This window comes from Carcharhinus amblyrhynchos, chromosome 18 (genome assembly GCF_965287045.1).
Source record: "Carcharhinus amblyrhynchos chromosome 18, sCarAmb.v2.hapA, whole genome shotgun sequence".
NCBI classification, from domain to species: Eukaryota; Metazoa; Chordata; class Chondrichthyes; order Carcharhiniformes; family Carcharhinidae; genus Carcharhinus; species Carcharhinus amblyrhynchos.
In genome coordinates this window covers 9,415,080-9,440,922 of record NC_137341.1, presented here as the reverse complement: position 1 = coordinate 9,440,922, position 25,843 = coordinate 9,415,080, and the positions used below count along the sequence as shown (strand labels likewise).

At 45.8% G+C, this 25,843-nt stretch overlaps 1 protein-coding gene across 1 annotated transcript in view; it reads right to left on the bottom strand.

Annotated features, from left to right (window-relative positions):
• LOC145354825 (heparan sulfate glucosamine 3-O-sulfotransferase 6-like) overlaps positions 1-25,629 on the bottom strand; it is a 185,051-nt gene extending 159,422 nt beyond the window's left edge. The window contains exon 1 of the mRNA XM_080206330.1: positions 24,923-25,629. Within this exon, the coding sequence (XP_080062456.1) occupies positions 24,923-25,380 (458 nt within the window). The 5' untranslated portion in view covers positions 25,381-25,629. The remainder of the gene's footprint in view (positions 1-24,922) is intronic.
• Between the last annotated feature and the right edge of the window lie 214 nt (positions 25,630-25,843).

Sequence of the window (25,843 nt, the reverse complement as noted above, 5' to 3'; positions counted from 1 at the left end):
ATAAGATATAACAATAGAATTAGGCCATTCGGCCCATCGATTCTGCTCCGCCATTTAATCATGGCTGATAAGTTTCTTAACCCCATTCTCCCGCTTTTTCTCTGTAACCTTTGATCCCCTTACCAATCAAGAACCTATCTCTATCTTAAATGTGCTCAACGATCTGACCTACACAGCCCTCTGTGGCAATGAATTCCATAGATTCACCAAACCCTCTGGCTGAAGAAATTCCTCCTCATCTCAGTTCCAAAGAGTCATCCCTTTAGTCTGAGGCTTGGCCCTCGGATTCCAGTCTCCCCAACTAATGGGGACATCTTCTCCACATCCACTCTATCCAGGCCTTTCAGTCCTCTACGTTTTAATAAGTTCCCCCCCCTCATCCTTCTAAACTCCATCGAGTACAGACCAGAGTCCTCAAACACTCCTACCAATCTGCTGATAACCCTGATTGCAATTCACTGTGCCTCGGTTGGTAGAACACTGTCACCTCAGAGTTGAAAAGTTTGTGGGTTCGAGGCCCATTCCAGTGACCCTGGCTGGCCCATGCTTCACCTGTACGAGGTGCCATCACTCAGGTGAGACACTACCTGCTCCCCCCCGTTGATGACTAAAACGCCTTGATACCATTTTGAAGAGCAGCAGGAGGGGGGTTATTCTCAGTGTCCTGAACAATATGTCTCCCCCCCCGCCCCTGCACCCCCAAAACAACATCACAACAAAAAGACAAGCTGACCATGATCACATTGCAGTTTGTTAAACTCTGGACATATTCTCTTCAGCCTTCTTATGTGGGGAAAAGACATAAAAGTCTGAGAACATGTACCCACCAATTCATGAACAGCTTCTTCCCTGCTGCCAACAGACTTTTACATAGAAACGCGAAGCAGGAGTAGGCCATTTGGCCCTTCAAGCCTGCTCCACTATTCATTATGATCGTGGCTGGTCATCGAATTCAATATCCTGATTCCCCCCTTCTCCCCATATCCCTTTAGCCCCAAGAGCTCTTCCTAATTTCTGCTTGAAATCACACAACGGTTTGGCCTCAATGACAATTTGTGATAGTGAATTCCACACATTCACCATCCTCTGAGTGAAGAAATTCCCCTCATCTCAGTTCTCAAAGGTTTACCCCTTATCCTCAAACAACAACCCCCCCAGTTCAGGAACCCCTCACCATTGGGAACATTCTTTCTGAATCTACCCTGTCTGACCCTGTTAGAATTTTATAAGTTCCTCTGAAATCCCCTCTCACTCTTCTAAACTCCAGTGAATATAATCCTAACCAATTTAGTCTCTCCTCAAATGACAGACCTGCCATCTCAAGAATCAGCCTGATAAACTTCAGCTACTTTACAGCAATGACACCACAACTGCACACAATACTCCAGGTGTGGCCTCACCAACACCCTATACAATTGCAGCAAAACATTGCTAACCCTGTACTCAAAACCTCTCGCGATGAAGGCCAACATACCATTTGCCTTCTTTATTGCCTGCTGTATCTGCGCGCTTACTTTCAGTGACTGATGCAGAGGACACCAAGGTCTTGCTGAGTATCCACCTCTCTCAATTTACACCCATGCAAGCAATAATCTGTCTTCCTATTACTGCTACCAAAGTGGATAACCTCACATTGAATGGACCTACCTCATATGAAGCCGATCTTTCTCTACACCCTAGCTGTGATTGTAACACTATGTTTTGCACACTCTCCTTTCCTTCTCCTGAACATATGCTTGATCTGTATAGTGCGCAGGAACCAATACTTTTTATTGTATCCCTATATATATGACAAGGGGTGGCATGGTGGCACAGTGGTTAACACTGCTGCCTCACAGCGCCAGCAACCCGAGTTTGATTCCTGGCTTGGGTCACTATCTGTGCAGAGTCTGCACATTCTCCCCGTGTCTGTGTGGGTTTCCTCTGGGTGCTCTGGTTTCTTCTCACAGTCCAAAAGACGTGCTGGTTAGATGCACTGACCATGCTAAATTCTCCCTCAGTGTAGCCAAACAGGCACTGGAGTGTGGCGATTCGGGGATTTCGACAGTAACTTCATGGCAGAGTTAATCTGAGCCTGTGTGATACTAATAAATAAGTTAAACTAATAATAAGTCAAATCAAATCTTGCTGTGCGCAAATCGATTCATTGCAAGACTGGTCACAATTTGAAAGTGTGGTGTTTGCGATAGAGGCTGTAATAGTTATTACATAAATACACAACTCTTTTTAAATGAAAAGGATTAAAGTAATGTCGGCTAACCAGTTACCATGAATTCACAATTCCACCACCCCCCCCTTCAAATCAAAAGCAGGATTTTGAATGTCCCATTCACTGCGATGAATAACATACAAGTGGCTCTGCATGTTTCTTCCATTAATTGATGTCGCTTTAGCAAAAGGATTCCTGAAAACCGATTCCCAGTATTCCCAGCCAGATGTAAGTTTGCTCTCTCCACTGTGAGCATGCACTCATTTGTTTGTCGGCAATTTTGTAAACTCTCACCACTGTTGCGTACACAAACTTTCTTTATTAAGTTGAGTTTATGAATCTGAAGAGTTTACATTGGCAGATAACAAACCGTGCTGCTGGGAAGTGGTTGTGAATCTGCACTGCAGCTGGGGCAACTTTTTCTTTTGCCTTGTTTATAGCCAAAAAATGTTTTTTTTTAAATCTCGGCAGCATTCACATATGGACGATTCTCTCCCCTTTCAAACTGATCTTATTCCTCGCTCCCCTTGGATCTCCCAACGTTTTGTACTGTTTGCCATTTTCTGTGGTGACCCTCCCTCCATCGTAAGGTCAGAAGTGGGGATGTTCACTGATTATTTGCACAGTGTTCCATAGCATTTGCAACTCCTCAGATACTGAAGCAGTCTGTGCCAGAACATATCAAAGCCTGGACAATGTTCAAGCTTATGTACATAAGTAAATTCACGCTCTACAAATGACCATCTCAAGCAAGACACAGACAAGGTATCTCCCCTTGACATTCAGGGGTGCCAATGAATCCGCACCACCCCCACAACAATCAACACCCCACCTTGGGATTACCATTGACCAGGCATACAAACACAGAGGCTACACAGGTCAGAGGCTGGGAATCGTATGGTGAGTAACTCACCTCCTGAATCTCCAAAGCCAGTACACCATCTATAGGGCGCAAAGTCAGGAGTGTGGTGGAATCCTGCCCACTTGCCTGGATGGGTGCAGCTCCAATAACACTCAGGAGGCTTGACACCATCCAAGCCAAAGCTGTCCAGTTGAATGGCACCCCATCCATCACCTTGAACATCCACTCCCTCCACCATCATTGCACACTGGCAGCAGTGTGTACTGTCTACAAGATGCACAGCAGTCACACACCAAGGCTTTTTCGAATCGCAGCCAGACTGGATGGGCTCAAACACAAAACCATAGGAGAGAATGACATCCAACTGGATGGTAATGATGCATCAGGAGTAAAGGGGAGTTGGTATGGGACCGTAGCGTCAGGGGACTGAGGGAGGAAAAGGGAGGGTGTTATAATAATAGGTATGAAGGAGAGAGAAATAATGCCACTGTAGAGGGAGCAAGTCTGTTTCAGTCTTGTCCATGGATTGGCCATGGTAAATGTGTGGTTCAGGGGATAGGGCAGACTGAAGAGCCTGGGTTAGATGCTCTGTCAGAGAGTCGGTACAAACTCAATGGGCTGAATAGTCTTCTTTTGCACTGTAGAGAACTCTATGGAATCCTGTCCTTTACACTCTTAAAGGATCTCACTGAAACCCAGGCCTTAAGGGCTTCTGCAAAACTTACCTAAGAGACTGGATAGAATCATAGACTCCTACAGTGCAGGAGGTGGTCATTTGGACCATCGAGTCTACATTGACCACAATCCTACCCAGGCCCTATCCCCATAACCCTAGGCATTTATCCTAGATAGGCTCACTGACATGAAGGGGCAATTTAGCATGGCCAACCCACCTAACCTGCACATCTTTGGACTGTGGGAGGAAATTGGAGCACTTGGAGGAAACCGACACAGACACGGGGAGAACGTGTAGACTCCACACAAGACAGTGACCCGAGGCTGGGAAATTGAACCCAGGTCCCTGGCACTATGAGGCAGCAGTGCTAACCAATGTGCCACCAACACCACCCCCTCCTCCGCTACCCCCACTTTGACACTGTACTCCTTGGACTCCTGGGTGAGGAACACTGGGTGACCTGGGAAAGAGGGGAAGGGCTGGAAGCCACGAGATAATTAAAAACACTCTGCGGAGTTTGTGAAAAATCCGAAAGGAGGTTTTGGAAATAAACCAAGTCACACCAGTAACATCCTGTTCATTCATGTGCAGCTCAGCAGTGAAACCTTAATCTGCGATATCTCGCTTTAGCTACATTTGGTATTCCCAACTGGGACCTGACTTGGAATAATAACAGTATATTTTTGGAATAAAAATGAGAGCCCTCTGCTCCGGGGAACATTCTACCCCCCCCACCACCCACCCAAAAAAAAGTAAACCTAGAGGAAACAAACGTGAATAATGATACAAGCAGGAAGATGTGTGGAGTTTTGAAATGGTCGAAAGGAATCATCAGAACTATTCAAATCAATAACCCACACAATTTATTACCAGAACAGATACAATTACAAATTGGGTTGGGACGATCGAGCTCTCCTCACATTCACTGCAACAGACTCAATCTTAGCAATAGACACATGCTCTTGTTCAAATTTAAATATCTACAACAAACAGCAAGAAAATAAAGCCCTCCCCACGCCTGTCTACTGGGAATGATTTATTGAGGAGTCATCTGAAGGGTGGTTTATTTGTACTTTGTGTGGCACAGGCTTGCCGTTCTATTTCGAATCAATTTATACCTCCCTTTGTCTGTCACCTCAGCCAGAGAGCAGCCTGGGAGAGTGTGATCGATTTCCCCAATACTGTCCCCAGTGCTATCGGCCCCGCATGTTTGCCGTGCTGTACCTGGCTGGCAAGGGCAGGCATTACATTTCAAACCAGGTCCCAAAATGCGATCCCATCTAATCAGTACCCTCAGCTACCGCTTCCCACCTCAATCAGTGCTGCTCCCCCCACCCTGTTCCACACATTAATGCAGGGATAGAGATAAAAAGAGATTACAGGCATGAAGGACAGTGAAAGAGCAAGATTGCTCAGTGCAAAGATATCACAGTTCAGCCTTATCCGCAGCTGACTTTTATCATGTACTGGGGTACAGTGAAAAGCACTGTTTCTCGTGTGCTCTGCAGACAAAGCATGCCGTTCATAGAGTACACAGGGGAGAAGGAAAGGATAGGGTGAAGAATATAGTGCTCCAGATAGGGAGTAGAGGAGCTTAACGTGTGATAGAACCATTCAAAAAATCTGGTGGCAGCAAAGGAAGAAGCTGTCATTGGTACGTGTACTCGGACTTCTGTATCTTTTTCCCCTGACAGAAGAAGGTGGAAGAGGGGCCAAAGAGAAAATGTTGGAAAATCTCAGCAGGTCCAGCAGCATCTGTAAGGAGAGAAAAGAGCTGAATCCAGATGACCCTTTGACAAAGGTGGAAGAGAGAATGTCCGGGGTGTGTAGGGTCCTTGATTACGCTGGCTGCTTTTCCAAGACAGCGGGAAGTGTAGACAGAGTGAATGGATGGGAGGCCGGTGTGCGTGACCGACTGGGAGACGTTTACAACCCTTTGTAGCTCCTTGCTGTCTTGGGCAGAGAGCAGGAGCCATGCCAAGCTGTGATACAACCAGAAAGGATGCTTTCTGTGGTGTATCTGTTAAAAAATGCACCACGCAAGTTAACAATAGCGGGCTGCCTGTCCCAGACCCGCTTGAGGTACCAGGGGAGCTTCACACATCCAAACACACTCAAGCCACAATTGATGCTCCAACAGTTTAGGATTTAAAGTTATCAGCAAAAGAATTAGAGGATTTGAAAAGAAAAATAAACATTGAGTGAGTTGGAAGGCATTGCCTGAAAGGGCAGTGGAAACAGATTCAATAGTAACTTTCCAGAACAGAATTGGATAAATACCGGAAAAGGAAGAACTTGCAGGGCTTTTCAGAATAGAACTGAGAGCTGCCATCAGACTTTTGTACAGACCTACCATATATTAAGTTGATCTTTCTGTACACGCTGGCTATGACTGTAACATTACATTCTGCACACTCTCCTTTCCTTCTCCTCATGTACTCTATGAATGGTACGCTTTGCCTGTATCTCCCAACGCAACCTGCAAATTTTCTGGTGGGTCGGGCCGGGAGATGCGCGTGACGGCCATTTCACGGGATCCGCACGTGCATTCCCGACACATGCGCGCCCCCCAGAGCTGGGGGACAGTTGCAGTTGGGACTACGCTGGAAATCAGCAGGAAGGGAGGCAAGTGATTTTAACCTTTTTAAAATGTATTTTAAATGTGATTATCGGGCCTGGCATGAAACTTGCCAAGCCCTATTGCAACTCCCACCGCGCCAAGTGTACTTTAAACCAGCTTCCCACATTCGGGGAACTAGTGGGAGTGAAGGGGGAGCAGCAGGGGGGTGGTGCCCCCTAGGCATGGGCACCCTGGCAGTGCCAGTCTGTGCCCCCTGGCATTGCCTGAGGGTCCAAGTGCCCATGTTGAAGGACATCTTGACACTGCCCATCTGGCAATGCCAAGGGGAGGGGCGGGGCCAAGGCGGTGATCTGTGGGAATGGGGGGGGGGGGGGGGGGGTCCTGCTGCCACTCTGCATTGGGATTGGTCTGGGCTGGAGGAAAGCCAATGATCAGGGCAGGCTGTTGGGGGGCACGCCTCCCGGATGGGGGTGTCTGCCTCTCATCGGGGGTCTGCTGGTATGAGGGGATCAGCACTGCTGGATGCGGGACCTGGACATCGAGGCATTCTGGGACAGTGTAGAGGTTGGGACTGGCCCGAGAATTATCTCGGGGATGGGTGCTGGAGGGGCAGGGGGCAGCATTGTGGGGGTCCCGGGCTGGCCAGCGAATAAGCTGGCCAACAAATGGGGAGACTGACAGATCGGGGCCACTGCGCATGTGCAGAGTTCCGGAGGGGTTAGACTCCTGCATGATTTGGTCCTGCCCCTAGGTTTTTAATGATGTTCACAATTGGGATCGCTGCAATGCACAGAGTGGGGAGACTCACGTCTGAAGCTGCACTGACAAAACAATCGTGATCTAGACCAGTTTTCCCGCCAATTCAGCAATTTTGGGAGAATCGCCCCTTAATACTTTTCACTGTATCCCAAAACATGTGACAACAATAAGTCAAGTCAAAGAGTCAGCCAGCAGTTTAAAATGCCAGAATCAATATGATGGGACAAATACCCTCCTTCAGTCACTTATGATTTAATGAATGATGTGCATTTTACACACACTAACAATATAGACTGTTTGTCTCAACTGCTCACACAATTTGCAATAGCATGCAATCTTTACACTATATATAATGATGCTTCCAGAGTGGGCATCCCTACAATAGGCTGTCTATCCCAATCTTGGAACCAAGATAAATGCAAAATACTGCAGATGCTGGAATCTGAAACAGAAACAGAAACAGATGCTGGACAATCTCAGCAGGTCTGACAGCGTCTGTGGAGAGAGAATAGAGTCTAGATGACCCTTCATCAGAGCTGAGAGGACAGAGTCAGCAGAGATTTACGCTTGGGAAAAAGATAGTATTGTCTGTGAACGCATATGGACTGACTCAGGAATAACTCCTTCCCAATCTTGGAACTTGTCAGCTCACCATCCTATAAAGTCAGGATAACAACTTTCTAACCAATTGATAAAATTGCCATTTTAGCTTTGAGTTTCACTATTTTATAATTGAGAGCCCGAGAGCCATTAAAAGCATGGCCCAGGGTGCAACTTATAGACCGCATTTTACTGTGGCGACCCCAAGTTTTATATGAAGGCAGACAATGTTGGAAAGACACAGTGGGTCTGGCAACATCTGAGGAGAGAGAAGCAGAGTTAACGTTTCCAGTCCGCGTGACTTCTTCAGGAGTTTTATACAACCATTTGCACAATCTCAGAATCACTGGTCCCAGCAGAAAACCGCCTCAAAGCTTTTTGTAAACGTTCTAAAGCATTCCTCAGGACTGCAAACAAGTGTCCAGGTAATGACAGAACCCACTGTGAGTGGTTAGAGTTAAAAGCCAACAATCGAGCACGAATGCGGCTGCAAATTCATGGGACTGTGATGTTCAAATATCAGATGTCGCGTCCAAAGCTCCTGATCTCCCCCCTCACATTTTCAGCAACCTCACAATAAAGTATTGCAAGCCCAGGAGTTTGCTCCTCGGCTTCACTAAGCTAACAGTCAAACTGCAGGGAACGCCCACTGTGCAGTTGGATCAATGGATCTGCTGACCCACATTGCCTTCTATTTCTCAGTTAAGCATTCCCAGCTTCTGAAACCCTGAGTTCTGAGGGTGAAACTTGGCATAAACCTTGGGCCGGTGGGGGGGGGGGGGGGGATATGAGGAAAAACCTTTGTACGTGGAGGGTGGTGACGGTCTGGAATGCGCTGCCTGGGAGGGTGGTGGAGGCGAGTTGCCTCAGATCCTTTAAAAAGTACCTGGATGAGCACTTGGCACAGAGTAACACTCAGGGCAATGGGCCAAGTGCTGGTGGATGGGATTAGGTGGAAAATTCAGGTGTTGGTGCAGACTCAATGGGCTATTCTGATTCAATAAATGTCTCACCACCAGAGAACAGTATTACTCGATCCATTCTACTTGGCTGGGATTTTATGATTCCTTTCCAGACCGGACTGGGAATAAGTCAAGTGCCTTCCCGAGATTATTCCAACTTAATTACAGAGTTTGGAGTAATCGGATCACTTCTAAACTCCGTCTACACTTACTACTTGGTGTTTCTAAACGGGAGATCCAATTGATTGCCCGAGAAGGGGAAAAAGAAAAATCAATAAATGATACCCAATGCAAAAATAAAAACGACTGTGGGCTTGTCCCGGAGCCCACAATGAGTGTTAAACAAATGAATGGTTGTGCCGCAGGCATTAACTGGTTCCTCAGCCCTGGCAAGTTGAATTTATGGGCTAGCTGCCTGGATTCTCCACTCTGAGGACCTCGAACTCTGTAAATTTAGAATTAAATGAGATCCCAACCATGTGAAAATAATTAATCAATCGAGTCCAATCGACCCAGCCGTGCATAAAATTAAATAAATAAACGACCCTGCCAGCAGACATCAATTGATTTACCAACTCTTACCGATTGAATATATCTGCTAACTGCACAACTCTCCTCACAATGTGAGCTGACAAGCAATTAATTAATTAAAGACCTGGTGACCAAACACAAATAAATAATTTTGCCGTGTTAATTTTTTTTCTCTGTTTACCCACTCCCTCCCTCCCTCCCACAAGCTTCAGCTCCGCCATGTTGTTCCTTTCTGAACATTTGTCCATTCTTTTTCCCAATCCTAGCTTGCGTTGCCGATTCCTTTCTCATTCCCCTCTTCCCTGCTATCTTCTGTTTTCTTTCACCAGTTTTGATGCCCCATTCTCTTTGCCATTTCCGTCCAGCAGCCAACAACCCAGCTCTATATTGAGTCCCACAACTCCCGACTACTCCGTTAGCCCATCACTTCATCCATTCCCGATCTACCCACTGCTCCAACCGTCAACAATCATCCAGAAATCCTCAATACTTCCCTTCCCAATACTCTTGGCCCCACAACACCTCTGTTTCCACTCTGCCCAGTTACTCATACGCCTCATACAGATCCTTGCAGATGAAAATTGTCAAATCATAGATACAACACATCCATGAGGCACGGTGGCAGTGGTTAGCACTGCTGCCTCAGAGTACCAGGGACCCAGGTCCAATTCCAGTTTTGGGTGACCGTTTGTGTGGAGTTTGCCTGTGTCTGCATGGATTTCCTCCGGGTGCTCTGGTTTCTTCCAAAGACGTGCCGGTTGGATGATTGGCCATGCTAAATTGGCCCTTAGTGTCCAAAGATGTGCAGGTTAGGGGGATTATGGAGGTAAATGTGCGGGGTTACAGGGATAGGGCAGGGGGTGGGCCTGGCTAAGCTGTTCTGTCAGAGAGATGGTGTAGGCTCGATGGGCTGCGTAGCTTTTTCCTCACTGTAGGGTTTCTATGATTACAGTTGTCTTCGTGGGTTTCCTCTCAGTCCAAAGATGTGCATGATAAGTTGCCCCTTCATGTCCAAAGGTGTGCAGGTTAGGTGGATTAGCCATGTGCAGGGTTACGGGGAGAGGGCCTGGATAAGATGCTCTTTTGGAGAGTCAGTGGAGATGCACTGGGCTGAATGGCCTCCTTCTGCTGTGTATAGGTTCCATGGTAACCAATATTCCTGTCAGTAGAGACAGCCTGTCCTTAGTTATTTTAGAAATGATGTACTCCTGCATATCACAGCAACCAGTACAGTACAGTATGTTATAGAGCAGCCTTTACTCTTTGTGTCAGGGTAGGTGGGCACTGGAGTTCCCTCTGCCTTTTACCAAAAATGCAATCAAATTTCACCCTCCCACGACACTCCAGGGCATTTCAATTCAGTGCACCTCACCCAGCCACCCATGCGGTTTCGAATGCCTTGAAGCCAACTTGGTCCTGCATCAAATTATTAGCTTTTTTTTTACAAACTGTGGATTACTGCCGAGTTGGAATTGGCCAGAGATCAACCAAAGCCGTTTAATAAAAGACTACACAGCTGGCAAACAAGGAAGATTTCTATCCTACCAATCTGGCCTTCACTTAAACCCAGCTCCCCGAGGTAAAAATGATGCAAGGAGTAAGGTTCCCCACGCACTCTACTCCCCCACCCCCCCAACCTCCCGGTAAACTAATCGGACCTGAACTTCTTTTCAGCGCACACAGAGGATGAAAGCTTCTCTTCCCTCCAGATAGCTCCGTTTTTACATGTCTGTTTCGGTTAACACACATGTGGGGAACACATGTCCTCGAGACTTTTTTTTTGGTGGCGTGTTTTGCTGCACAGCAAGGCAAATGTCAGGCATTGCACAATGTTTAGCAGAGGAGCCTAGTTACAAGACATTATCACTCTCCAAAATAAACCCATCAACTGAATGGGATGGTACACTGCCCTTTACAACCTCACAGAAGAACATTATTCAAAACATGCCTCAATTCTGCCCCAGGAACAGCTTGAGCAGAAAAATATCCCAGTAAAGAGGGCAGCACTCATGTGACCAAGACAGTCTGGATATTCTGACTGGAGAAAGACTGAATGGGATTATACATTATATATTTTTTAACAACTGGGCACTTAATAAATAGCCTCTTTCTGTGCTGTAAAACCCGATGAGAACAAGAATCCGACAGAGCTTCGTGTAAAATGGTATCAAACACAATCTTCTGCCTTAAAGTGGGGAAATATTTACAGAAAGATAGGAGCCGGAGGAGGCCATTTGGCCCTTCAAACCTGCTCCACCATTCATAATGATCATGGATGATTGTCTAACTCAATAGTCTAATCCTGCTTTCTCCCCATAACATTTGATCCCATTCGCCTCTTAAATACATTCAATGTTTTGGCATCAACTACTTCCTGTGGAAATGAATTCCAAGGCTCACCACTCTTTGGGTGAAGAAATTTCTCATCTCTGTCCTAAATGGTCTACCCTGAATCCTCAGACTGATACTCCTGGTTCTGGACTCCCTCCACCATCAGGAACATCCTTCCTGCATCTACCCTGTCCAGTCCAGTTGGAATTTTATAAGTCTCCATGAGATTTCCCCTCATTCATCTGAACTCCAGCAAAAACAATCCTAACCTAGTCAATCTCTCCTCGTACATCAGTCCCGCCATCCCTGGGATCAGCCTGGTAAACCTTCACTGCACTGTCTAGAGAGCAAGAACATCCTTCCTCAGAAAAGGAGACAAGAACTGCACATAAGCTGGCCTCACCAAGGCTCTGTATAACTGCAACAACATCCCTGTTCCTGTACTTGAAACCTTTGCCTGAATGTTCCTTGACAAAAACCAATATTGTGTCAAAGGAAGATACATTAGGATGGGTAAGAAAAGATTTGGTCCAAGAAGTTGGATTTTAGGCTCCCTCCCTCAACTCCCCGGGCATACTTTTGGATTGCAAGCCCTTGACCTCATCCCCATTGTACGGTGAGAGGGTAAGCACCTCTCGCCAGCAAGCCCACCTTTTTTAAATAAATAGTGAATGTGCTTGTGACCAGCTAGTTAATTCTTATTTCACGCTGCCTATGTCATAGAACAGTTACAAACATTTTATTATTCCCTCATTCTCTTCCCCATTCTTTTTGGGCTGTATTCTTGATATTTATATTGGTATTCTTGAAGGGGAGGCAATGGCCTAGTGGTATTATTGCTAGACTATTAATCCAGGAACTCAGCTAATGTTCCAGGGGCCAGGGTTTGAATCCCAGCAGGTGGCAAAATTCGAATTCAATTTAAAATATCTGGAATTAAGATCTACTGATGACCATGAAACCATTGTCAATTGTCGCAAAAACCCATCTGGCTCACTTTTGTACTTTAGGGAAGGAAATCTGCCATCCTTACCTGGTCAGGCCTACATGTTAACTCCAGAGCCACAGCAATGTGGTTGACTCTCGACTGCCCTCTAGGGCAATTAGGGATGGACAATAAGTGCTGGCCAACCAGCGACACCCATGTCCCAAGTATGAATAAAAAGTATATATGCCAGAGGTGGATTTGGGAAGCAGAAAATGGTCCCGAGAGAACAGTGGCTTCCGCAGCAGGTTCTCCTGGTCTATCCGTTTTGGCAGAGGCAGGTTCAGGGGAGTGGTGACCGATAACTGCCTGCCCACAAGAGGCAGGCAGCCTTTAAAATTAACTAAAGCAGCAATGAAGCTAAAGATTGTGAAGGACCCCGCCTGTGCCAGCTGAGGTTTAGAGGTGGCCTCCGAACTGCCAGAGACCTGCATTCTGAGTATTGTAACCCTGGGCCCCTCCCGCTGCTGACATGTCCAGATGGCTACAGGGTCACCCCCGTGGAGAGGTTTTCCCTCAGAGATGAAAGCCCACCAACATTTCAGATCAATATGTTCCAACAGTCTTCCATTCTCCATCTCCCATCTACACCGTCAACTACCGTTCAGTCGGTGGGGTTGCTGATCTATGAATGTTGATTGGAGGTGGGGGGGGGGGGTGGTTTTACTGGCCCTCCAGCCTTGGGAACTCACCGACTATCCTGAATCGGACAACCAGCGCATTCCCTGGTCACTAACTGGTCAGCTTATAAAATGGAAAATTGCAATGGGCGTCAATCGCCAATGCAATGTGGGGGTCAGGGCCTGGGAACGTGTCAGACGTTGGCGTGGTGACCCCAGAACTAAACCCCAATCCTTTAGGCTTTATGAGACACCCACCATTCCCCGGTTAAGAAGTATTGCTGAGTTAATACTGTTATAAAGCGGAGGTGGGTCCCTCCTCAGAAAACTAACACCAAAACACCTAAAGTGGAGTACCTCACTTTATAATCTGTGAAGCGGTGTGATCTGCTCTTCAAAAACTTCTAGTGATTAAATACAAAATAAATTCCTGACAATCTCTCTCTAAAATCAAAACTTAACTATTCATCTATCTAACTAACATGAACAAATTAACTCAACCCTTAACACTCGCAATAAAACACGGTTCTAATGGAACTCTGTTCAGGTACAATTCTTCACATGAACAGAATAGACTTTAGTCACTCTCAAAATTACAACCAGGTTTGGTGTCTTCGGGAATATTCTGGGCCTTCTCTGTTGATTCTTCCATTTGGAACTTCTTTCTTCTTTGGTCCTTTTGCTATCTTGATACTTTCTCTTAAGATATATATGAAGCTATGAGAGCCAGCAAGTCTCTCGCTCTCTCTCTACAACTGTTATCTCTGGCAGGTGGAAGTTGTTCTCTTTCCCTCTGTCCCCCCTTCTTTTATATTCCTGATGACATATCAATATTTCCCACAATTGGGTTGGTCCTAGGTTGTCAAGACCATCAGACTTAAATTTAATAGGTTCTTGGTATCTAGGCGCCTGGTTCAACTTGATTGGCTAAATGCAACAAGTCTGTTCTCTGCTGTTTGGCCTTTCAATACAGATGTTTGGGCTCTGTATGTACTTGCACTTTTAACTTCTAAGCACAGAAGAATATACATCTTTGAACAGGACCAATGCAATGCATTCTATTCTAGCATTTTCACAGTTTCGCAAACACCAAATTCTAACTTTCAACTTCTCAATCTACAATTATTCTACTCAACTTCGCAACCATACCAATAATGACCTGGGAGTGAAAGAGAATAGCCAGCCCCGCACTCCCCACAGTGATAAGAAGGTCTGGTTTCTGCTCTCCGCCATTTCGTTCTGAGAGGAAGCCACACTCTCATGCCTTTTTCTCACAAATCCCACTCAGATTGGACCTCATGTGCAAGGCACATTGAGAAAAGATGGCCACCAAGAAAACATCAGAGGAGACCTCTTTCGGCAATGAGTGGTGAGAGAAAGTGGAACTGACCACAGGGACTGGCTGAAAGAAATATTACAGATGCAGTTAAGGGGAAACTAGAGGAAGAAGGGAATAGACCACAGACCACAAGATATAGAGCAGAATTAGGCCATTTGGCCCATCAAGTGTGCTAGATGGTCACAATGATAGATTTAGATGAGCAAATGTGGGAGAAGGCTTGGTTGGAACAGAGACTGAATGGGCCAATGGGCTGTTTCAGTGCTATATACCCAATGCATAATGTGGGGAGTCCAAAAGCCACCTTTGTATTTAACAATCTCTTTGCCCAAGTATGCAGTTAGACCAGTCTCTGACCATGAAAACAACGAAAAAGACTTAAACTTAAATAGTGCCTTTCCCCACCTTGGCGCTGTTCCAAAGTGCCATACGAGCAAACAGGTTTACTTGAAACGTAGTCACTGTTTTAATGTGGGAAACGCGGCAACCAATTTTCACACAGCAACATCCCACAAACAGCAATGATTCCCAGCCTGGATCCCGGCCAATCCAGCCCCTGAATGTAGATCCCAGTTACATCCCCTGGGTGCCTACATTGCGAGCTTGCTAATGGTGTGGGTCACGGCTCAGGTAGCAGCACTTTCACATTCTGGGTTACAGGCTTCTGGGTTCAAGTCCTGCTTCAGGGCTCATGTCTGTAAGTTAGGGCCAACGCACCAGTGCAGCGCTGAGGGGGTGCCGCACTGTATGGGGGGGGGTGGGGGGGGTCAGCGCTGAGGGAGTTCCGCACTGTCGGGGGGTCAGCACTGAGGGAGTTCCGCACTGTCAGGGGGGTCAGCGCTGAGGGAGTTCCGCACTGTCGGGGGGTCAGTACTGAAGGAGTGCTGCACTGTCAGGGGTGCTGTCCTCCAGACGAGCTATGAAGCTACTCTGGTGGATGTCAAAGATCCGACAGCAATATGTAGATATCTCGCTGGCGCTGTGCTAACCACTGTGCCGCCCCATGTCACTTGTGCTGAGTGAGGTAGCCCAACAGATGAATGAATCACCCATCGCTTCAGAACTCTTGCTAAAGATTGTATTGACAGGTAGCAGTAATGAGTGCCACTGGTAACAAGTGAGAGCATTCTACCACAAACCCAAAGCATTTCATCAGCTCTGACTTTAAACTCTCTGCCTCAGAGCTACATTACGCTCAATCTATACTGGAACCCTGGTGAAAATAACTGCATACTTATCATTAGTCCCATCAATCTATCAATAATGCGACAATTTCAATCTATAATAAGCCTTGAAGAAAGCTCTCAATAAGAGAAATTGCCTCATAAATTATAACATTGGCTTCTCAATATTACACTGCAACCAAAAGAAATCGATTTCTTTTTCTAAACCTCATACAAGTCGACATAACCATTAAAGATATAAATCCATTTAATTTTTACATTTCAACATAACTTATCTGCTCTCACTTTAGCCGTGTGTTCCACTTCATCACTCTCCTTTAAGGAGAGAAGATGGAGATGTGGCCAACTGCTCTTAATTTAACACTGTTCTATTTAAATTCTCAGATTTTTTTTAAGTGCTAAATTCCCACATTATATTCATTATGCCACTCAATTGAAATTTTATTTTTTTTTATCAGCCCAAGAAGTGATTTTGAATCATCAGTCGACATCAACTATTTCAACTATTATTTTTAATATGAAGCTTGACAAAAAAAAGAGATTGCACGTTTTGCTGCCTGGTGTGAAGGAAGCCCAACTCCTGGGCAGCACGGTGGCAAAGTGGTTAGCACTGCTGCCTCACAGCGCCAGGGACCTGGGTTCGATCCCAGCCTTGGGCTGTGTAGAGTCTGTATGTTCTCCCCGTGTCTCTGTGGGTCCCCCAGCTTCTTAAAGTCCAATGATATGCAGCTTAGGTGGACTGGCCATGATAAATTGCCCCTTGCTGTCGAAAGATGTGTAGATTGCTGGATTGGCCATGCTAAATTGCCCCTTACTGTCCAAAAGTATGTAGGTTAGGTGGATTTACCATGGTAAATTGCCCCTTAATGTCCAAAGATGTACAGTTTCTGTGGATTAGCCATGCTAAATTGCCCCTTAATGTCCAAAGATGTGCTGATTGGGTAGATTGGTCATGTTAAATTGTCCCTTAGTGTCCAAAGATGTGTAGGTTATGTGGATTGGCCATGGTAAATTGCCTCTTAGTATCTAGAGATGTTTAAATAAGGTAGATTGACCATGGTAAACAGAGGGGTTACAGGGATAGGGCAGAGGGGAAGGCCTGGGTAGGATGTTCTTTTAGAGTCAGTGCAGACTTGATGGATCAAATGGGCTCTTTCTGCACAGTAACGATTGAAGTGAGAAACCGGAGTTGAGGGGCTTGAGCTATGAGGACAGGCTGAATAAACTAGGCTTGTACTCGTTAGAGTTTAGAAGAATGAGGGGAGATCTCATTGAGACGTATAAGATGATGGATAGGATAGAGGTGGAGAGACTCTTCCCGCTCAGAAAGGACAGTAGGACTAGGGGGCACAGCCTCAAGATAAAGGGGGGGGGGGGGTTTAGAACGGAGTTGAGGAGGAACTTCTTCACTCAAAGGGTGGTGAATCTCTGGAATTCTCTGCCCGTTGAAGTGGTGGAGGCTGCCTCGCTAAATATTTTTAAGACGCGGGTTGATGGGTTTTTGATAAGAGAGGGGATTAAGGGTTATGGGGAGAGGGCGGGAATGTGGAACTGAGCCACGACAGATCAGCCATGATCTTATTGAATGGCGGGGCAGGCTCGAAGGGCCAGATGGCCTACTCCTGCTCCTATTTCTTATGTTCTTATGTTACTGTTACCTTGTGTTTGCTGACACCCTTACACACTGGCACAGTGACCAAAGCAATTCCACTTTCCACGTCCAGTTGAAATGTAAATGATCCTCAATTTGACTGAAGACATTAAAATCACAGGCCTTGTGGTGCAGTGTTAGCACCCCTACCACTGGACCAGAAGCTCTGGGTTCGAGTTCAACTCCGGGACATGTTGGTCACAGATTCACCGAGCTGAGAACCAGCTCAGAAACCCTTCCACCACTTTCCCCACCATTACCCAAAGGGTACAAAAAACAGTGAGGATACACCAACAGCAACATTAACACCCCACGGGCGAATGTGACACTACAAGCAAGCACAGGGGTCAATGCATCTCAGGACTCTGGGGGGATTCTGCCGAATAGATCATTTGGAAAATGGTACAAGAGTCTGGAGCTGCCTAGTTTAACCTTCCCATAAGGGTTGAGGACTTGCTGAAGCATAACCAGATCATTCCCACCTATTTTTATTGTTCCAGAAATCAATGGGGTGGCATGGTGACACAATGGTTAGCACTGCTGCCTCACAGCGCCAGGGACCTGGGTTCGATTCCCGGCTTGGGTCACTGTCTGTGTGGAGTTTGCACCTTCTCTCTGTGTCTGTGTGGGTTTCCTCCGGGTGCTCCAGTTTCCTCCCACAGCCCAAAGATGTATAGGTTAGGTGGATTGGCCATGTTAAATTGCCCCATAGTGTCAGGGGAACTATCTAGGGCACATGCATGGGGCTATGGGGATAGGGTCTGGGTGGGATTGTGGTTGATGGGCCAAATGGCCTCCTTCTGCACTGTAGAGATTCGATGATTCTATGAAAACCAAGAGTTAGGATTGTCCTGCTAACATTTGGCATGCCATAAATAGTGTATTTTTATTTAATTCAGGGTAATTTCAGGTTAACCACATGTCGAATCATTATGCTGGTAATTAGGAAGGTTGGGTTTGCAAATATTTAAAGCCAGCTTTCATACTTTTTTGCCCTTTCCTCCGCAGGCAGTGAATTATGCTGGTGTTAATGCTACACAGATGCTGTCAGCCCTTCTCTCTCGCTCTCTCTCTCCCCATCAAACAGCAATTCTTCATACCTAAACTGGCACACTGACCCTGCTGATCCTCAGTGCCACACTCAACCTGGTGTTTATATCTTGTAACTACACGTGCACTTTCCAGCAGGGGTCACTGTGTAACATTCAGGAGGACTGGCTCACTTTTATTTCCATTGCTCTCTGGATTGCTTCGCAATGCTGTGGTGAAGGCAATGGCCTCGACGTCCTCAGCTCAGCATTAAGAGCACAAAATAGAACCTTAGAATCTCTACAGCGCAGGAGGAGGGGCCATTCCGCCCATCAGTTCCACACCAACTCTCCGACAGAGTAACCCCCCTAGGCCCTATCCCATTTTTACTCCACTAATCTCCCTAACCCTGGGGCGCTAAGGAGCATGGTCAATCCAGCTAGCCTGCACATCTTTAGAGTGTGGGAGGAAACTGGAGCACCCGGAGGAAACCCACGCAGATACGGGGAGAACGCGCAGAGTCCACACAGACAGTGACTCAAACTGGGAATCGAACCTGGGTCCCTGGCACTGCGAGGCAGCCCTGCTAACCACTGAATCCTTGGCTCTTTTGATTTCACCCTCCCAGAAAACCATGTGGTTGCTCCTTTTAGCAGTCCCTCTGGTGAGCGGTTTCTGAAAAGCCAGTCCAAATCTCAACTTCATCCAGCGCTGCTGTGTCACTGACCACTAGGGGGTGCACAGAAGCAGGATGGTGACATCTCAATTTTTCCTCATCCCATCTCCGTCAGGATTGGACCACCTCAATCAGGCTTGGCATGGATATCTCCCACAAACGCAACTCTGATCTCAGGGGACGTGAGCAGAGGAGGGGGTTGGGGCGGGGGGGGGGGGGGGGGGGGGGGGTTGCGGATGGGAGCCTTTTTCTTTCTGTTTTGCATTACATGCGCAAATAAAATGCGAAACAGATTGGTGTTTACAAACAAAACCAAATCATTGGCAGAATAAAAATGCACATTTGACAGGCTGACTCAGAAGAGTCTACAGTGCAGAAGGAGGCCACTTGGCCCATCGAGTCTGCACCGACCACAATCCCACCCAGGCCCTATCCCCACATGTTTACCCTAGCTAATCTCCCTGACACAAAGGGACAATTTAACATGGCCAATCCACCTAACCCCCACACCTTTGGACTGTAGGAGGAAATCAGAGCGCCCGGAGGAAACACACGCAGACACAGAAGAACATGCAAACTCCACACAGACAGTGACCCAAGCCAGGGATCGAACCCAGGCCCCTTGCACTGTGAGGCAGCAATGCTAACCACTGTGCCAACTCTTATCAGACACGGTCAATAAATAAATGTTCTGCACTTCAAAACATGACAGAACATCCTAATCATTGCACTGTACAAGGAAAGAGAAGGCCTCTCAATAAACATTATCTATTTGATTAATATCTAATCCTTCCTGACTCGTGTCAGAGATCACATTGCAGGCTGCACGCCTAAAGCCTTGTTTCAATGAGACAAGAGCTATTTGTGTTAAACCATATTGATATGAAACATCAATAACTACAACTCTTGTAAGAACACATTAGCATTTCACTCTAACGCCCTGAAAGTAATTTTTATGAATGTGACGGTGTCAAAGCTGTTCAGGTGCATTTGTGTCAGCGCCTGGGTGTTGTATTTGTAAAGCTCGGCTAATGCTGGGTTATAACAAATTCAATTATGTCAAAAGTTCAGCCGGCAATCCTTCAGTCTGTCCGGCAAGATTCATCTGTCTGTGGAAATGCAACTGGGTACAAATGGTGAGTGGGGGAAAAGGTCACTAAAGACACTGATCAACTTATACAAAATCATGAGGGACATAAATAGGAAGGAACTTTTCCCCTTAGTGGAGGGATTAATAACCAGAGGCCACTGATTTAAGGTGAGGGGCAGGAGCTCTAGAGGGGATTTGAGGAAAAAGGGTTTCATCCAGAGGGTGGTGGGAGCCTGGAACTGACTACCTGAAAGCAGGGTCGAGGCAGGAACCCTCACAACATTTAATGTTGAGACGTCATACAAGGCTGTGGACCAAGTGCAGGAAAATGGGATCAGAATAGATCGGTGCTTGATGGTCAGCACAGATACGATGGGCCAAATGGCCTCTTCCTGTGCTGTAAGACCTCTGAGGGCAGGATTTTTCAGCCACGCCGGAAGACTGGAAAATCCTGCCCAAGGTCAACGAACCTTTGCATGGTTCTTATGGGAAAATTCTGGCTCTGAGAGAACTTTGGAAAGCACTCACGAAGATGCTGAACATGTCTCATTTTTAAATCGAAATGATATTAAAATAGAGCTTGCTGGGAGTGATTGAGCAATATTTAGCAGGGTGCTTTTGTTTAACATTGTCAAGCCATGTTTTCTTGATGTGAGGAGAGATTTTCCTCTGATAGACGTGCCTGAATAAGTTTTCAGCCAGCATAGCTTCATAATAAAAGCAGCTCCAGACCACTCATTCTAACAGGCCAGTTTTAGACAATAACACGGGGGAGAATTCAGCTCTGCTTAGCACCCGTTAGACGGCTGAGTACTTAAAACATTAACTCAAGATTCCAGGGGAAGCAGCCCGGTTGTCAGTTTTTCACAGCCATTCTCCCAATAATGTTTTTTTCCCAAATCTCCCCGGTTGCAATAATCCCCTATTTCACCACGTGTATGAGAGAGATTGGTTTTCCGTGACAGATCCGAGAGAAAACCAATTGCAGTGACACTGAGGAGGAGGAAGGCAGACTAAATCAATCTTCTATTGGAATTCAACGTCTCTGCAGTACAAACTTTTACCTCACTACGCTTTAAGAATAGCACCTCACAAAATCCTATTACAAGATCATTTAAAACACAATAAAATCCATGTTTGTGCATAGAAATACATCTTCATCAACATAAAAATGGACATAAATCTATATTATAACCATTCCTTCTTCAATTGAGATTTTAAATTCAACAAAAGTAACCATTTAACGTTTATTTATTTGTGTTACAAGTAGGCTGACATTAACAGTGCAATGAAGTTAATGTGAAAAATCCCCTCGGCGCCACACTCCGGCACCTATTCAGGTACACCGAGGGAGAATTTAGCATGGTCGATGTACCTGACCTGCACATCTTTTGTGAGGAAAGCAGAGCGCCCGGAGGAAACCCACACAGACACTGAGAGAACGTGCACACTTCACACAGACAGTGACCCAAGCCGGGAATCGAACCCATATCTCTGGCACTGTGAGGCAGCGTGCTAACCACTGTGCCACCCAGCATTATTTTTATCATCATGAGGGGAAAAAGGGAACATTGTGACTGTAATTAAATAGGAACGTCAACAGTCAGAGCACATTTGCTAAGTGATTGGTATCTCAGGAACTCCAGAGTAATCATTTTATATGAAAAGGTTAGGCTGTGAAGTATAATATCCATGCTTTCCCTTTTAAATCAAAATGCCAGTGATTAGACAAGACCACCTATTCTCCTCGGCTTATATTAACCCTTCAGGCAATTAATTTTCCCCGTCACTTGGAGACTGTAGTTCTGGCATTTTGACAGTGGGTAATGAGAAGAGGTTTCTGCCTTTTCCAAAAAGAAATAGATTTTATTGGAAATCATATCCCGATGATTAGTGGCCACAGAATGTCATGCAGTTTCAGTTTATAAGTTTCTTTTTAAATCAGGTGAATAAGTGGGAACTATTTCAAAAGCAAAATAAGTGTAAGCTGTAATTCGTTAAATGTAGTTTCTGGATGCCAGCTCTTTGAATGATTCATACTCTGTACACTTTAATGTTGAAGTGCAAATGTACATCAAAAAGTTGTTGTGACAGAAATCTGTCCTGAATTAGGTAGTAAAGGTAATATTATAATTTGTCAATTTAATAATATAGAATTATAAACCAAGTTCTCTCCATAATAATTACAATAGTGAATCACTTTGTAGATAAATTTTGCAGTATTTCCTCAACGGGTGGCACAGTGGTTGGCACTGCTGCCTCACAGTGCTAGGGACCCGGGTTCAATTCCCAACTTGGGTCACTGTCTGTGCAGAGTCTGCACATTCTCTCCGTGTCTGTGTGGGTTTCCTCCGGGTGCTCCAGTTCCCTCCCACAGTCCAAAAGACATGCTAGTTAGGTGCACTGGCCATGCAAAATTCTCCTTTAGTGTACCCGAACAGTCGCCAGAGTGTGGCGACTAGGGGATTTTCACAGTAACTTCATTACTATGTGAATGTAAGCCTACTTGTGACCCTAATAAATACATTTTAATTCTTTTTAAGGCGCCATCGTACATGTTCTGCAACTGGTGGTCACTCAAACATCTGCCCACCAGCTAAAATAAACACCCAGAATGGAAAAATAATGGAGGTGAAGGAATTGTAAAAACATACGGATTGAGGAGGCTGACTTCAAGATTGTAACTCAGGTTTTGATGATGGTCACAAAGTACTTGAGATTATATCTTGAAGTCTGTGATTCCAACTGAACTTCTCAGCGAGATTACTATCTTGCAGCCTGTCCAAAACGTAACCTTATTTTCAGCATAAAACATATATATTCACAACACTCCCAACCAACTCTGACCTGGGCAGATAAGGTGATATTATTTGTGGTCCGTATACTGGAAACTTTGTTAACATCTGAAGTCACTTTGTGTTACAGTTAACCTTTATTGTAAAACCCTCTAAGCTACAATACCTTTATCCCCCCAATATGACACAGACACTTTCATCAATACAGAACCAATTCTGAAACATCTCAGCTCAACACAGGCACGGAACACAATTTCTCCTGGCTACAAAGCCAGCATTGTAAAAGAATTGACTGTAAATACTAGAATGGCAACAATCAAGGTTCCAGCAGCACTGGCAGCTATCGTCCTGACTCTGAATTATTTTGTTGTTGCTCCCAATGCATCTTCCATACTCTCAGTTACACCCTCAGTAACTGAACTCTGGCTGGCTAACCCGACTGCCCTTATCCATTCATTGCATCTAATGAGAGATTCTATTCTTTGAAATGATATGACATGACTTTCTGGACTGATCCACTCTCAAATCCCGGATAATCACGACCTTACCCCACCCCCCCGACCCCCCCAGGTAAGATGTGTCTGTCCCCTTAACTGCTCAAATTCTCAAACTGTTTAATACCCCAAGATGCGATGAAGGAAGCTGTTCCTTAACAGTGGTTGGAAATCCACGATAAAGTGAAACGTTTTGCCCGTCTTCATAGAAGTAGCAAATTTAAGGGCAGTGACACAGATTAATCTGTTTGGTGCATTTTAAGCAGTAATATCAGATCTAGTCCAGTAACTGTATCAGCCCCCCAAGTAACTGCATCAGCACCCCCCGCCCCCCAACCACATTTAGTAATTGTTAGATTTAAGACATTGTCCCTGGTGGATTTTCCGGATATCTCACGGAATGTGAAGCTAGCAAGTCCTTATTTTGAGATGACAATATAATGTCCCGCAGTGCTGGCCCTGAACAGTCGCAGATAGACTGACTTTGCAGTTGCAACAAACAGATCCAATACTAATGTGTGGACGAGCTTCTTACAATATCAATGATAAGACTTGTCCAGTTATCTGGGTAGGGGGAAATCAGTCAAGAATACTATTTATCAGACGGACCGGGAGTCACTGTAATAAAACTGCCCCAGAGCTGGAGTCACACTGCATTACCAGTGCCCAGCAGAGTAAACTTTCTATACTGTATAACTCTGTAGAGGCTGCATTAACTTCACAGATGCCCGGGTTCCTGATTAAACTAATGCCGGGTTTGCAGGGCTACATTTGACTGTATCTTTCAAAGAATCTAATTTCCCTCCTTTTAAGAAGGTGAACTGCCAACGCTATACAGAGCACAACATCTCAAACGAACCCATGCACACTCCAAAATATCTAACCATTAAAACAAATTTCTCACACCCTCACCCATCTTTTTCATTTAGGATTACCACCTCGGCAACGAACCCAAGATCCCGGTGTGTGGAGAAAGAAGCGGACACACCATAACATTCACCTGAACATTAAAAACACAGAACACCCTCCGCTGCAGGATATGAAATATATTCCAGTGTTACACCAACTGCAAATAAACCCTTCGAATGCAGTAACAATTCGCATTTTAATATGCCTCAGAGAGCAATATTACTGCTCAGCAAAAAAAAATTTTAGAGAGATATATATATCATAATTACATTTGGTTAATTTTCCAATTATTTAGCTGCTAGTTAAATGAAAGCAAGATTGAATAAAAGTTGCTTTTTTTTAAAAAAAAACCCCTTCTTAAAGTTACAAAGAATGGACAGAGCAAACCTTGCTGGCTCCAAAATTTAAATTCCAACTGAGTTCAGCTCACGTTTCCCAGAAAGACAGACAGAATCCTAGCTGACAAAATAATACTTCTCACTAATACATTGACAATAATAAATGAAATGAGGCACTGCACCCCCCCCCCCCCCATTTTGGGCTTTTCTTTCGGGGAGGGGGGCTGATTTTAACTCCAATTGCTGTTATTCAGAGTGGGGGGGGGAGTTGTCTAGAGGAAGCTTGTGTGAATCTGGGTACCTGTACCAGTCCAGTCCCCTCTCGTAGTTCCTATCGAAGAAATGCGGCTCAGCACCCACGGCTCTGACATCCGGATGGACCCGTAAGAACTCCAGCAGAGCCCGGGTGCCCCCTTTCTTCACCCCGATGATGACGGCTTGGGGGAACTTTTTACTCCCGAAATTGTTGAAGACTGAGATATTCCAGCCCGCCGCCGCCGCTGCTGCTGCCTGTTCCTCGGCAGCGGGCAGGAGAGGCAGCCCTGGCTGGTCCCGCAGCCCGGGCTGCTGCTGAGGCTGAGGCTGGGCGACAGGGCTGCGGCGCTGGGGAGACACGGGGATGGGGCTCGGCATGCTCTCGCAGTAGCCCGTCAGACAATAGACAAAATAGGTGAGCGCTATGATCATGGTAAGGAACAGCGGTGCCTTGGACTGAGTCTTCAAGAAGCCGAGGTGATTCAGACAGCTACAACATCCCATGAGGCGGTTTCCAGCTCAGAAAAAACTTTGGAAACATGCTTTTGAATTTGTTTCCAAGAAACGCTTTCCCTCCTTTAGATATATGTGTTAATGTGGGTGGAAAAATAACCATCAGAACTTGTGCAACAGGGCTGGGATTTCCCCATGCAGCAATCATCAGCTCTCTCTCTCTCCCCCATCTATATTTCCAGTGGGATGTGTAGAGGTTTTGATTTAACACATCCCATCTCTCTCCTCCAAGCTCCCTATTTCGCCTCTCAGTTTACAACCTGCCTGATTACAGCGTGATGATCATTTTTTTTAACTCAGTCTGAACTTCACCAGGCATGGACCCTCCCCCTCATCTCCATTGGGTGATAGTTAAATAGCCTGGAAATATATTCAAATCTACCTTCCCCCAACTCCCATAAAAAGCACCTGCTTTAACCAGATAGATCTGCCCCCCCCAGCACAGCCATATGGA